General features: G+C 50.2%; 1 protein-coding gene across 5 annotated transcripts; it reads left to right on the top strand.

Annotated features, from left to right (window-relative positions):
• Positions 1–10,568: 10,568 nt before the first annotated feature.
• On the top strand, positions 10,569–14,381 carry LRRC25 (leucine rich repeat containing 25). 5 transcript variants are annotated; one of them, XM_090289990.1, is made up of 4 exons: positions 10,650–10,713; positions 11,203–11,996; positions 13,942–14,139; positions 14,233–14,381. In XM_090289990.1, the coding sequence occupies exons 2-3, from the start codon at positions 11,212–11,214 to the stop codon at positions 14,099–14,101; spliced, it is 945 nt and encodes a 314-aa protein (XP_090146116.1). In that variant the 5' UTR covers positions 10,650–10,713; positions 11,203–11,211; the 3' UTR covers positions 14,102–14,139; positions 14,233–14,381. The 5 variants fall into 5 exon arrangements, with proteins under 5 accessions (XP_090146114.1, XP_090146115.1, XP_090146116.1 ...); XM_090289991.1 differs by lacking the exon at positions 14,233–14,381 and adding an exon at positions 12,943–13,013 and having other exon boundaries at positions 13,942–14,004; XM_090289988.1 differs by lacking the exon at positions 10,650–10,713 and adding an exon at positions 10,569–10,633 and having other exon boundaries at positions 13,942–14,381.
• Positions 14,382–15,109: the final 728 nt, after the last annotated feature.

Genomic DNA, 15,109 nt, shown 5'->3' with positions numbered 1-15,109 from the left:
GGAGGCTCCTGAGGCCCCTGGAGCTGCAAAGGGGGACGGGGGCGGGAGCGAAGAGCGCGGTTCTCATGGCAACGGGGACGGCGCTCCAAACACAGCCTCGGGCGCCGGCGGAAAAGTCCTAGAACAGCGGGCTTTGGGCCCCACGCACATCCAACCATGGCGCACGCATTGCAAGAGCAGAACCCACAGAAAGAGCCCCAACCCACCATGCGGGGTGGGGCGTGGAGGGGAAGAAATATTAATTTAATTTATTTTATTCTCACCTGAGGATATATTCATTTATTTTAGAGAGAGAGGAAGGGGTGGCGGGGCCAGGGGGGTGGGGGCGGGGGGGTGGGGGGGAGACACCAATCGCTGCCCTCGATTCCTCCCGGACAGGGCATGGATCCTGCAACCTAGGTATGTGCCCTGACCTGGATGGAACCTGCAACCTTTAGGTTTATGGGACCACCGTCCAACCAATTCATCCACCTGGCCAGGGCAAGAAACATATATATATGTATGTGTGTGTGTGTATGTATACACATATATATATATACACATATATACTTTTTTAATAAGGGGAGGGGTGGATCCGAGAGATCTGAAAGCAGAATGTTCAGACTGCAGTCACAGCAAGGCTCTGAGGTGGGTCCTGTGTTCAAGGGTTGGAGGTAGAGCGAGGAGGGCAGTGTAGCTGGAGCAGGGGGAAAAGGAGGGAAATGATGGTTGGGAGGGCAGAGGAGCCTGACCACTCCCTGCCTGGACGGTTGGGATTTGTTCTAAAAGCTCTAAGCTCTAGGGGGCCATAGGAAGCAGTGGAAGCCCTAGGGGCGGGATCTGCGTCCTGGTTTTAAGAAGCTCAATGGAGCTGCTGGGTAGATCGGGAAGACTTGGAGGAAGCAGAGATGTTGCCCCGGAAAAAGGCCCAGGTAGACAGGAGTCAGGGCCTGGGGGCAGGGAATGCGGGGGGCAGGTCATAAGCAAGGACGTGAAGGGTCAAGGCTAAATCCCAGACCTGCGACCCCTTCGCAGACTTCAGGCCTCCCCTCTGTGGCTGTGTGGGGACTGTGGCTCTGAGCTGGATTTCCCTCTCCTGGGACCACCATGACCCCCAAACCCCACCCCACGGGGTCCAGGGTGGTCACTAGCGGCGGGTAGCAAACCAAGCTCTGCTTGTGGGGCTGAGGGGCTGACTGGAGGAGGGGCTGTCCCTCCCCTCACTCACTCACTTCCAGCCCTTCCATTCTCAGACCCTTCAATGGCCCACCTCCAGGCCTTTGCACTGGCTGCTTGTACCACCTTTCTCTGGCTCCAGTCCTGGCCTATTCTGGCTGCTCCTTTCGTCTTTGGCCCCAGTAGTTAATCCTTCTTTGTACCCTTCCTCTTCCTCCTCGCCTTCCCTGGTCACATCCCCCATGTTACTGGTTCTACACTGGCCTGGATTGGACTTGTCACTGTTACGAAATAATTCATCAAGTACCCCGTTGGCAGCTCTGCCTCCACCTGGATCAGCCCTGCCTGCGGATCCAGATATGGGGTGGTTAATATGTTGCAAGAGTCCTTGGGAAGGCTGATTGGGTTTTCCTCTCCACATTAGATGGAAGCAGCCCCTTCTCATTAACGTGGGGGGCTTTGGAGGGGGCCAGGATCGTGGCTGGCGGCCCCTGCAGCCCTCCCCAGCCTTGCGTTGGAGGGGGCCACAGCTGGGAGCAGGGTCTGTGCCAGGAGACGTTTCCTCTCAAGAGTTGTAATTATGGGTAATTTCCTAACTGCAACACAGAAATTAAAACCCAAACAACAGTGGGAGAGGGGAAACCACAGCAGCTGGTGAGCACTGGTAGGGGTGCTGGGGCTCTGGGTAGGGATTCCACCCTAGTCAGAGGGCCCTCAGCCTAGGGGTGCTGGGGGAGTGGAGAAGGGATACAGATGGAGGGTTATTCAGACAGCATGGATTCCTCGGAAAACCTACAACCACTTGGAATCTCAGATTTCTGAAATAAGGATTATACCCCAAGACTGGTTACCTGGAGGCAGAAGTTCCAGATAGAAGATCTGGGCCTGGGTTTGAACCCTTGTTGTGCCCTGTCCTGCTGTGTAGCCTAGAGCAGGAGCTGACTGAACCTCAGCCCAGCTCCCTGTCCATCCTCCACAAAGCTCAACCCAAGCCAATACACTGCCCTGCGTTCCAGCACCTTCTGTGCCTCCCACTGCCCACAAATGAAGTCCTCATCCCTCTACCCTGCACTTGAACTCCCAAGTCAAACCAATAATTAGGAACCTGTGCACCTAGCACCTCATTAGAGAGGAAGCATTTCTCTTCCCCATATTACAAATGGGGAAACTGAGGCTCAGAGAGGCACCAAGGGAGACATTTGGGCAACCCAGAGGTAGCACCCCACTCACTGGAGTACCCCCAGCTCCCTGCCTGGGTCTGGGACACTGGGAAACTGGAGGCATTTTTGTGGGAACCTCAATCCTGAGGGAGGATCAGGGAAGGCAGAAATGGAGGTGGGGAATCTACAGCAGCGGTCGACAAAGTTCTGCAGATAAAACAGAGGTCCAGAGCAGGGATGCAGCTTGCCCCAGGATGAACAGCTTAGAGTGGAGGTACCACATCCACTTCAGGGTGCGTCAGCTGTGTCCCTCCTGCACCTTTTTTCTCCAGAGCCAAGGCCTCTCTTATGGTGGAGGAAAGCACTCTCCCTCTGGGTGGTACATGGGGAGGCATCTTTTCTGCCCTTTCGATATACTTTTTCTTTTTTAAAAGGTTTTATTTATTTATTTATTCTTAGAGAGAGGGGAGAGGAGGGAAAAAGAGGGAGAGAAATATCAATTGGTTGCCTCTATGGGGGAACTGGCTGGCAACCCAGGCATGTTCCCTGGCTGGGAGTTAAACCAGCAACCTTTCTGTCCACAGGCCAGTACTCAATCCACTGAGCCACACCAGCCAGAGCCTTTCCTGTCCCTTTTAAGGTCCCTCAGCTTAACAACAGTAGGGAGTAGATGCTTGCTAAGCATCCGAAACTAGGCACTTTTTGTCCATGATCCTGTTGCATGCACCTAGTTCATTCCTACCCCAGGGTCTTTGCACACGCTGTTCTCCCTGCGCAGCCCTTCCCCCTGGGTATCTGTTGCTGAAATAAAAATTACAAATGTCTCCTATGTGCTGAGGTCCTGAGGTCTCTAGTGTCCTCAGAGATCTCAGCCTAAGGGCCACACAGACTGCACGACCCTCCTGTGGCCCAGGTAGGATGTGCGGGTCAGAAAGGGGAGCAATCAATTTTCTACCTTTGCTAAGGCCACCCGCGCCTGCAATCCTGAGCATGACCACACGAGGGAAGCAGAGACTCGCAGGTCCAACTCCTGAGGGTCCCAGGAGACACGGGCGGGGTGGGGGACAGGACGGGACGGGACCACGGGTGGCCCTTTTGGAGACACTCTTAGGATCCCAAATTTCAGGCTTGGAATCCAGTTGCTTCTCTGCCCTTGGCTATGCCTCTAAGTAGGCTTCCAAATATACGTTGACCTATTTAAGAATTTAATAATTCCATAGCAAAAACAGAAGGAAAATTCCAAAAAAAAAAAATACCCAGCTCTCCCACCACTCGCCTAAAAAAACCTTGTTCCTATTTTGAACTCTTACCTGCAAATCTTTTTGTTTTGTTTTGTTTTGTTTTGTTTTTCCTTTTTTGTCCTGTTTTTCCCCTCGAGAAACCTTCTTTGACTAATCCTCAGAACTAATCCCCTTGTAGTTGTCAGAATACTCCACACTCAATTTTGTTTTGTTTTTGTTTTTTCTCTATTACGCTGTTATTTCCTCACCTCCTTTGACTTCGCTGGGTTACACTTCATCGTCTCCCCACTGGAATGTCAGCTCCCCAAAGGCAGGAGTTTTGCTTCATCCAGTAGGCTCTCAGTAAATATTTGTAGAACGAACAAAGTCTTACCAAAAATAAAATAAATAAAACCTAGTAAATAAAGCTAAATATCCTCATTAACCCCCACTCCCGGGCCGTCGCTCCCATGAAGGCCAAACCTGTGCATCCACAGGCGCTCCGGAGAATCGCTGGGCGCCGGGCGATGGTTCTGCACGCCCTTCTCGGTGCCCACAGACAGATGCGGCTTGTTTCTGAGCACTGCAGCCTGATGGTCAACACCGTGAATTCATGGCTGCCCCTCAGCAGCGTTAGAGTCTTGGGCAGGCTACTCAAACACTGTGCCTCAGTTTCCCCTGATGTAAATTGGGGGGACAATGATAGTTCCAATTTCAAGGGGCTATTATGAAATTACACCAATTAATACCAATTAAGTAGCCAGTGCCTGGATACTGCTATTTATAATTAAATATAATAATTATAATAAATGTTCATAAATATTATATACATATATTTTAATATATTAAGACATATTTATTTTTATAGTTTATATATAATGAACTTAAAGTGTTTGTAAAATCTTCCTGCTGTATAGCATTCTTTTTTTTAAATCATGAGATAAATGATTATTATTGTTTTTGTTCCCATCCCCCCCACACCCTCCCCTCTGGCAACTAGCTCCCTATATCTATGGTTCTGTTTCTTTGTTGTTTACTTATTTATTTTGTTTTTTTAGATCCCACATACAAGTGAAATCATATGGTATTCCTTTTTGGCACGTCACCTATCTTAGGGTCCCCAAGAAGCAGCCTTTACGTCCAGAATTCAGGAGCATAGTTATTTGGGAGGTCACTCCAGGAGGCCCTGGTCATGATGACAAAAGAAGGCTCCTTGCAGGGGACATCATGAGCAGGCTCCCCAAAGTTGGGTTCCCAGGGAGCACCCAGGAAGGCAGTGTAGTGCATGTGCCTCAGAGGTGCCCTGATGGAGGAACAAGGAGCTGGGGCATTTATAATCAACTCTCCTTCTGTCTGTGGTCCAGGCTGCTCCTAGGGGAGCCATGTGGGCCAGCAGCGTGACCTTCTGTGGCCAGAGCAGCTGGCAGGTGGAGCACACTTGTTGACCACAGTTGCCTCAATGCTATGTTTTGTTCACCGCCCCCTCCCCCCAATGGTATTCAGTGGCTTCTCAAATTTTACTTTAGCCAACGAGGTCATGTGACATGAAATAAATTCTTTCCACATCACTAAAAATCGAGGTTTATCTTCTGAATTTGATTTTTAAAAAGATTTTAATTATTTTGTTTTATTTTTAGAGAGTTGGAAGGGAGGGAGAAAGAGAGGAAGAGAAACATCGACATGTAGTTGTCTCTCATGCACCCCCAACTGGGAACCTGGCCTGCAACTCAGGCATGTACCCTGACTGGGAATTGAACCAGTGACCTTTTGGTTCTCAGACCAACACTCAAACAACTGAGCAACACCAGCCAGGGCTGAATTTGATTTTTTGTGCATCCATGAACCATCATTTACTCATCTATGTGACACTCACCTGGTGTATTGGTCACTCATGTCCCCAGTGCCCCAGGTTTGTGCTCACATTCACATCTGCCTCCCAGCCCTTCATAGCCACCCTACATGGTGGTTACTGTCCTTGTTCTAAGGGGAGGAAGCCAGCTGAAGCACAAGGAGGTCAGGGTATTGGCTGAAGATCACACAGCAATGAAGTGGCCAGGCAAACCTCAGCCAAGCTTGCTGAATGAATGCATAGAAGTCTGCGGTCGCCCATATTCCAGGTTTGCCCCCAGTCAGCTTTGCTGCCCAGCCCAGCTCTTCTGTTCTGACCTGCTGGCTCCAGAGCCCCTCAGATGCCTGAAGATTCCCAGGTTCACCAAACAGGCTCTTCTGCTGCTGCTTTGCCAGGCTGCCCCACCCCTTCCCTAGGGAAGACTGGACTCTAAGGGAGGGGTGTGGTTTCAGAGGCAGTCTGGAGAGAACGGAGATTGTAGGAAGCCAAGAGGGCTGAGCCAGAAAGTCTAGAGGCTTTTGGAGGCAGGGCCCAGGCTGAGACCTCACCCAGTGCAGGGTGGGTGCAGGATGATCAGAAGGTGTTGGGTGAATGAATCTGAATTGAGGCAACCCCCTGTGTATCTCTCTTTGAGTGTTTAATGGCCCTGCCTGGGACTCAGTCCCAAGACCTGCTCAGTGTGTGTTAGGTGAGCAGGAGAGGGAGTATGAATATGTGCCCTTCAGAAGCTTCCAGCTCCCCTCAGCTAGAGTGAGGGCCAGGGGACCCCAGAGCTCCCCTCTTCCACAGGCCTAGGCATGGCTCACTGGGGCTGTAGAGGAGACCCAGACTCCAGCTCAGCAAACCTTTGACATGCTCCAGACCCTAAGACCCCCCAAATGCCAGGAATTTCCAGACCCCCAAGCCCCCGGACCTAAACCTCCCAAATTTCAGGACCCCAGATGTACCAGACCCCAAGCCCCCAGGTCCCCCAGACCCATTGTCTCAAGCCCCATACCTAGCTGTCCCTCTCCCCCTCCCCCACAGACTGAGTGTCTGGTGCTTCCTCATTTCCACATTTCCTCTTATTCTAAGAGGCCTCAGTGCCAGACACTATCAACTCCTCCCAGGATGTGGGGTGTGGGGTGGCCCACCAACACCCAGGCCCCCTGGCACCCCTCCGTCCCTCTTTCCCTGAAAGCCTGAGTATCTTGTGTGTGCTTGTTGGCTAATTTTAATGTTTCAATTCAATATGCTGACTAAAATTTGCATTCACATCAAATGATAGGATCCTAAAATTAAAAATATGAAAACATACATGGTGAGATTCTCCCTCCTATCTGCCTGCCACTAAGAGATAAGTATGGGTATTTGTTTTCTGTGTTTCATCCAAAGTTTCTTTAGGCAAATGAAACCTAGAAAATTAGTATTATTTGCTTTTTTTAGTTAACATTTTCTCTTGGAGACATTTGCTCTTAGGCCAGCTTCCACCACAGGGCCTTTGCACAGGCTGTTCCAAACATTGGATTCCCTTCCACCACCTCCTTATCAATAAGCTCCTTTATCTTTCTCAATAAGGACTTCCTTGATCATCCCATTACTCCCCACCACCCATTACATATTTTCCTGCTGGATGTTGCCTGTCCCCTATCTCTGTGTCTGCTACGAGAACCCCACAAGGACGGGCATTTTATCTGTTTTGTTCATTGCTGTATCCACAGCTCTTAGCCCAGTGTCTGGTACACAATAGGAACTTAATAAGGGTTTGTGGAGGAAATAAGTGTCTTTCCTTATTTGTTCATAAATGTCTATAATGCAGTTTGTAGTCAGGATTCGGCCATGTGGCCTGGGCTAGTAAGAAAGCAGACGTGCTGCTGTTTTGATCGGGCCTGCTCTAGCTGACTCCAAAGCCACCAAGGAATCTGCCTTGCAGACCTGGACTCTATCTGGACTCTTGGAACTGGAGACATATGGAAAAGACACTCTCTTAGGACTTGTGCCTTTCCTGGACTTCACCATGATCCAGTGTAACATGGCACATGCTTTCCTGGACTATTATATGGAGGCTGAAGACAACATACCCCAGATCCTGAAGGAGAGAGCGGACAGATAACAAGATGGGGAACTACTAGGCTTGGTTTTGGTTTATAGTCTTTTGAGGAGCAAGGGAAGTGCTGGATCTCTTGGGAGAACAGGGCTCTGAGCTGAAGTGCTCCCAGGCCTGCCCCCAAGGTTGGAATATTGTAAATAAAGACCTGTTTTTCTCAACACTAATTGTTGGGTCATACACTAAGACACCACATGAATGAGCCCTGCTTTGCTTGGTAACATTAGGTGGTTTACATCGTTTTCATATAACAGACAGTGCTGCAATGAGTCATATAATTTTTGTGTCATTTTTCTGCCTTACCTTTTTTATTGTGCAAAATACACTTAATATAAAATTTACCATTTCAGCTATTTTATTTATTTATTTTTTTTATTTTTTTTATTTTGGCCCCCACTTACCCTGGGCTCAGTCAGAGAGAAGGCAGAGAGGACTGAGGACACTTGGGGAGAGTTTGATGCGGTGGCTTTGAGGGGAGAACTGGGGGAGCAGCCGACCGGGTCCCAGTGCTGACTCATCCTCGACATTTCAGCTATTTTAAAGTGAACAATTCAGTGGCATTCAGCGCATTCACAATGTTGTACAACCATCACCTCTATCTAGTTCCAGAACATTTCTATCACCCCAAAAAGACACGCCATCCTCATCAGTAGTCACTCTCCATTCCTGTCCCCTAGCCCCTGGCAGCCACCAATCTGCTTTCTGTCTCTATGCATTTGCCTGTTTTGGACAATTCATATTAAGTGGGATCATACAGCTTGTGGCCTTTGTCATCTGGCGTCTTTTACTTGGCATGTTTTTCAGGTTCATCCACACTGCAACGTGTGTCAGTGCTTCAGTCCTTTTTATGAGGTCTGTGCATAAAGTATCCAGCCATGTATTATGCAATATAGAGATATTTATTGAAGAAGATATAAGATACAAGAAACATTGTACACAGAACAGCAACACCTCAGTCCCCTTCAAAGTAGGCACATTGGGACCACACACAGTTCTCTCAAATGCCATCAGCTGCCACATAGTAATTTCCTGAATCTCATCGACACTCTGAAATCTGTGCCCTTTCAAAGGCGATTTTAGTTTTGGAAAAAGCCAGAAGTTGCAGGGCACCAAATCTGGCTGTAGAGGGGCTGAGTCACCTGGGTGATTTGATGTTTGATGAGATGTGATGCATGAGCAGGTGCATTGTCATGAAGAAGCTGCCAATCACCAGTTGCCCATAGCTGCAGCCTTCTGAATCATACAAATAGTTTCCACAGAGAAATGTTGGAGCTTAACACAATATTTTATGTAGATTTGTTGCTCTATTCACTCAGCCATTTTGAATGCAAAGGCCACACAGTACACATGCTCACTCAACAGCATTCACCACCCCCACTGACTATTACAATGAAGTCATCACTATTCATGCATGCTCATTCCAGTCCACTCTCCTTGGCTGCCAGGTTACATCGATGTCGCTCGCACAAACCATTCTTACTGTATTAACATTGACTGGACTTTTCCCGACAGACCTCACGTGGCTGAGTAATATTCCATTCTGTGGACAGACCAGGTTGTGTTCATCCTTCTTCAGTTCACATCCCTGTCATTTGCAAACATGTAGCTATTTGAGGGAGTCTCAGAGTGGAATTGCTGGGTAACTGGTCACGTGTTCATGATTCTGGTGGCCTGTGACAGGCTGCCTTCCATGGGGCAGCACTATGGATATTTCCCCAACGTGGGGGGTGGCCTGTTTCCCCATAGCCTAGCCAGCACAGGTGTCATCTCACTTTTGAATTCTTGACAATCTGATGGGTAAAAACAAACAGTGTCTCAGAGTTGTTGTGATCTGCATTTTCTTATTAGGAGTATCTTTTGGTGTGTTGAAGAACAATTTGCAACCCTTTCTGCAAATTCTCAGCTTAAAACCTGAGTCTGAGCACAAGGTAAAGTAGAGGGCGTGCACTTAACACTTATCCCATTTTACAGGTGTGGAAACTGAGGCACAGAGCAATTAAGGTCGCATAGTGAGTCAGGGGCTAGAACAGAATTGGACTGTGTCTGCCTGATGCCAGGACCCAAGTAAAGCTGAGACACTCCCAGGTCACCTCTGCCCACTCCCTCCTCAGTCTCAGTTTTGTCACTATCCCTCAGGTGTGACTCAGGTCCCCATCTCCCTCTGGGACCCCAGCCTCCTCCCCAGTTTCCACCTCTAGACCCCAGGCTCACTCCAGATGTATGTCTTGATATAGTGCTTACACATTGCCCCTGTTTACACATTTGCTTTAGCTTCCCAAGGCCCTGGGATTAAAGCTCCACTCCTCAGTCTGTTTCAAGGCCTGTGCCTTCCCCCGCTCCCCACACATACTCCTAGTTCCTCCTCTCAGCATCTCCAGCCACTCCACTTCTAACCACCGTGCTTTGAACCCAGGGCCCAGGGCCTTTGCACCTTCCTGGAATCTGTAAGTGCATTTGTTTCTGCCTGCCACTGCCTGCCTCTGGGAATCATCCCCCAAGCCCCAGATTCAATGTCCTCTCCCCAAGGAGACCCTCTCCACACCCTCCCACTCAGCATGGAGGAACCTTTGTACATGAGTAAGAGCCCTGAGTCTATAGGGGTGGCTAGGGGCTTGGAGAGTCAAAGGCAGGTTTTAGGAATCCTCAGCAAACTTCTACGCATGTGTTGAAGCCCCAATTTTTATGTCTTCTCCTCCAGGAAAGCTTCCAGGACACTGTCCCTCCCTCTGGACCTGCCCTGACTCCATTGGACTAGGGGTATCTGTGTCTGGCTCTGTTTTCTCCCCAGACTGGGTGTTCTTCAGAAATCTGGACAAGCCCATGGGTGATGTTTGTTGAATGAACAAATAAAGGCAAGGGTTGGAAGTCAGCTGAGCTAAGACCAGGAAGTGAGTTGATGAAGTAGTAGTCAGCTGAGGTGTTAATTGGGGTTGACCAGGTTATAGCAAGAGGGAAGCAGGCCACCCCTCCCCCTGCCGTGAGAATCCTGGGCCTGGAGGCCTTGCAGAGGGGCGGGTCTTCTCTGTGTCTTCTTCATTCTTGCCCTCTGCACTCCACCCGGAGACCAGTTCCTCTTCCCCTCCGTTGCTGGGTGCAGAGTCTGAGGAACACCAGGGACCACAAGGGATCTGAGAGGGTAGTAGCCACTGTGACCCCAGTCCAGGTGAGCCACCACGAAATTCCTCCACACGTGGGAGCTTTCCAGCACCACCCAGGTAAAGGTGTAACAGTGGGACTGCAAAGGTAAGATGGAGGCCAGAACTGGGGTCTGTGCAGGGGCTGCAGATCAGAGGTCGGTAGCCCCCACTCCAGGCAACCAGACCAGAACTCCCTGCTGTCGTAATTTGGGGGCGGGGCCATTTACGGGGCAATGATTCATTTGCATGTGGTCCTGTACTGGTCCATGAAGCTGCCAGAAATATTGGGGGTTTGGGCCAAGCTCAAGGAACTCACTTGGGAGAAGGGGGAGAGGATGCCCGGGCTAGGTCTCCTCGCCCTCCAACCCGGGGCACTGGGGTTATGTATCCAATTCTCAGAGGATAGACTGAGGCTGGAAGCCAGAGCCAAACAGTGAGCAGGGTGACAAGTGAGGGGTTGCCTATTACCAGAAGCAGCCTGAGCTGTTCAGAGCTATTGAACAATAAAAATAAAAACTAATAATAAACTCAGGTGGCGAGGCTGAGGATGACCACAGGCGGAGGTCAGGGCTCAGATTCCGGTGTCTCTGCCTAGGTTGCTTGAATGGGGGGTGCCCTGGCCTGGGCACTGTGGTTGCTGTTGCTACTGCATGATCCATGCAGCCTGGGATTGTCCTGCAATGTGTCTTCAGGGGACATGGACTGGAGTAGGGAGTTCACAGCCACGTGCCTGAACTTCAGTGGTCAATGCCTGGACCTACCTCAGAACAAGTCTCTGCAAGCCAGCAACGTTCACCTCCTTGACCTGTCTTGGAATGGCCTTCGAGAGCTCCCGTGGTCCTTCTTCGCCGACCTGAGGAATCTGCAGATCCTGAATGTGACACACAACCCTCTGGACCGCGTGGATGCGATGCTGGCACAGAACTGCAACCTTGACCTGAAGGCTGACTGCCGCTGCAGTCTAGCCTCCTGGCACAAAGTCCGGCAGGAAAACTGTTCTAGCCTGCCACTTCTGCAGTGCCTGGATATGGGCACTGGTAGCTGGCACAACCTCTCCACCTTCCTGGGGGTCGGCTGCTCCTCTGGCCTGGCCTTGACAACCATTGGGACACTGGCAGCCGGTGGAAGCCTGCTCCTTGCGCTCTCCATAGCTGGCTCATTGCTGGCCTGGAGACTCCGGGGACGCTGGGCACCCAGTAGCCAGGTCCTGGGCAAAACATTGGCCGCTCCAGATGGTCCTAGGCCTGGCTCAGTCCGGCAGTCGAAGTACAGTAGCCGGAGCCTCAGCCCTAAGAAACCAGCGGCCACCCCGCCCAGACCCCACACGCCTGACTATGAGAATGTGTTCGTGGGCCAGCCACCTGCTGGGCACCAGTGGGCCAAATATGGGTGAGTAAACCACACATGTCAGCCTGCAAGACTTAAGCCAGATGGCGAGGGCTCAAATCCCAGCTCTGCCTCTTTGTGAAGCCTTTCCTTGTGATTTTGAGCAAGTAGTTTTTCCCACTCTGGGCCTCAGTTTTCTCACCTATAAAATGAGGATAATAGCAGCCCCCACCTCATGAAGTTGGGATAAGAATGAAGTGAGTTCCTTTAGGTGGGACAAGCTCCCACTTCATGACCTACAAACCCAGTTTTTAGTGGCCAAGGACAGGGAGAGAGAGACAAGTGTTCTAGGCAGAGTCGGGGCTCTGTGGTAGCAGTCAGCAGCCTGGGTGCAGGTCTTACGTGACCCAGAGCTGTCTCTGAACCACTGTTTCCGTCTCTGCATAGTGGGGATAGCCCTCCCCCATCTCTCTTTGACACATGAGAGATGCTCAGAAAGCCATCTGTGCCCATCTCCCCCTTCAAAGCCCCAACACCTCTAGATCAGGCTGGGGTTAGATTGATAGGTTCAACTTCTCCAGGATGGATGAAGAATGGAGGGAATTTCAGCAGGAGGCACCAGCAGAAACAAATGTCAGGAGGTGGGAGAGAACAGAGAATCTGCTGTCAATGGGTTTGGAAACAGCAAGACATCAGAGCTGAGGCTGAAGGGGTTGGGAAGGTCCAAGCAAGAAGGGAACAGGGTTTGGGCTGGGTTTTAGTGGTGAGATCCACATATAGGGAGACTGGTGGGAGCCTATTGATGAGAAGTGAGAGAATATGCAAAGCAGATGAAAATATGGCTGAAAAGCAGAAGTGGCCTGGGGATAGGGATTTGAAGGAACTGGACTTGCTGAGGCAGCTTGTGCTCTGCTGCTCGCCTCTGCCTCACTGTCACCAAGGGCTTAAGGTCAGTGTCTTCCCCAAACAGTTAGGACTGGATGTGTCATTCCTACTCTACATTTTACAGTTGCAGACTGGCAGGCTCTGGAAGGAAGGGGAACGGTTTGCCCAAGGGCACACAGTGAGTCAGAAACAGAGGTAGGAAACAAACCAACTCCCAGTCCTGCCCATCCCCATGCAACCATGTACGTGTTTGGATTAATTCATAGTAAAGCGTGAATGGCATGCAGACACCACTTACCCAAAGTTGCCTTTGCTACAAGAGGACCCAGGGTGGAATTAGGATGTTCTAGATGCAGAAAGGTTCTTGTCTGGGAGTCTTACCTACCATAGCTAGACATTCCTGAGAAGCACCTTCCTCCTTAATTTTAATGGATGCAGAAACTGAGCCTCAGAGACTTCCTTTTTAATATTTTATTTATTTATTTTTAGAGAGAGGGGAAGGGAGAGAGAAAGAAAGGGAGAGAAACATCCATGTGTGGTTGCTTCTTGTGCGCCCCCAAACAGGGACCTGGTCCGCAACCCAGGCACATGCGTGCCCTGATTGGGAATTGAATCGGCGATCTTTTCATTCGTAGGCTGGCACTCAATCCACTGAGCCACACCAGACACGGACAGAGACTTATTTTTATATTAGTCACAAAATCCGCTGCTTCATGGTCCGTGGAAACATTTTCCACCTAAAGGGGCAGACATTGACTCCAGCCACTGGTGTTCACGTGGCTGATGTGAGCAGAGCTTCCAATTTTTCAAGAGGAACCTGAGTCTAGATTTTAATGTAAAAAAAAATGCAACCATCTCAACTTTAAGGGAGAAAAAAATGCTACAATGGCTCAAGGTCCAGGGACTGCAGTATTACAGTGCAGAACCCACAGGATCATCCCACTCACTGACCCTGACTTCCTTTCCTCAGAGGAAGTTGCAGCTGGGAGAACAGTGTTCTGTGCTTCAGTTCCCCTGTATGTAAATATTAGAAGTGGACTTGGCCACCCTGAACTTTCTTGGCCTCTCAAAGCTGATGTGCCTACCCCAAGTCCTCCTTCCCACCCTCTGTCTGTCCCCACAGGGCTCACCCTTCAGAGGACAGCGACCTCTACATGAACTATGAGAGACCCCCCCAGGCCTCCCAGAGCTTCCCCCGAGCCTCCCAACCCATCTATGGCAACCTGCAGTTCCTCGGCCAGACCCCACCAGATGAAGAGGAGTACGTGATCCCTGGACACTGAGCCTGCAGTGGCCTGAACTCCACCCTGGCCCCTTCCAGGTGATTCGAGCAGTTCTGGATCTCCCCTGGCCCCAGTCTCCCAATCTGAGGAACAGAGACAGGGAAGAACTGTCCTTGTAACTCTCTCCACAGATCTCACTCTCTTCTTCAGCTCCCGTGGCTGCTAGAAAGGGAAGAGGAGAGACCCCAACACAGACATAGGAGGTTCAAGGTGTAAACTCTATTGTCACCTTCCTCTTGGTGTGCAGATGGTGCTCAATAAACACTATGGGGCTGATGAGGCTGCTGGCTTGGGGGAAAGGTTCCTTTCAGTGGGGACTTCCTGAGCTCTCAAGACTAGATCTCTGAGACTCCTGAATTTCACCCCAGTCCCTTCCTTCTGTTCTTCTCAGGCCCCCTTCCCAGGTGCCTGGCATCCAGACTGTCTCTGGGGCAGCCCCCAGCTCAGAGGGATTTTTGTGACTCGTGAATTGGGACTGTGCCCCTCCGCCCCTCAAACACCCTCATGGCTCCCCATTGTCTCTGGATCTTCAGTTAGGTACTTGAGGACTGCATGATCCAGCCCTGCCCACTTCACTGCCCTCTCCCATCCCTCTGCTTTTCTGGTCTGGGCCTCATCCCCACCAAGCCCACCTCCCTCCTGAAGTCATTCTTTTGCCCAGAATGTTACCCACTTTCTCTTAAACACACATATATATATATATATATTTTTTAATTTTTATTTATTTATTTATTTTTTTGAGACAGGGGAAGGCAGGGAGAAAGAGATGGAGAGAAACATCAATGTGTGAAACATCGATCTGTTGTTTCCCGCTCACCTCCAACTGAGGGCTGGCCCACAACCCAGGCATGTTCCCTGACCGGGAGAAAATCAAACCTGCGATCTCTCGGTGTACAGACTGGCACTCAACCCACTGAGCCCCTTCCTCTTTTTCTTACTTGTAAACATCCTAATACAGATGCAGAACTATGGCTGAGGCACGGGTCCAAGTCCTAATTCCGCCATTAA

The sequence above is a fragment of the Furipterus horrens genome, unplaced genomic scaffold (assembly GCF_987537825.1).
Source record: "Furipterus horrens unplaced genomic scaffold, mFurHor1.1.pri manual_scaffold_10, whole genome shotgun sequence".
Classification (NCBI taxonomy): Eukaryota; Metazoa; Chordata; class Mammalia; order Chiroptera; family Furipteridae; genus Furipterus; species Furipterus horrens.
The sequence above is the reverse complement of the archived record's forward strand: the minus strand, read 5'-3'. Positions and strand labels throughout refer to the sequence as shown.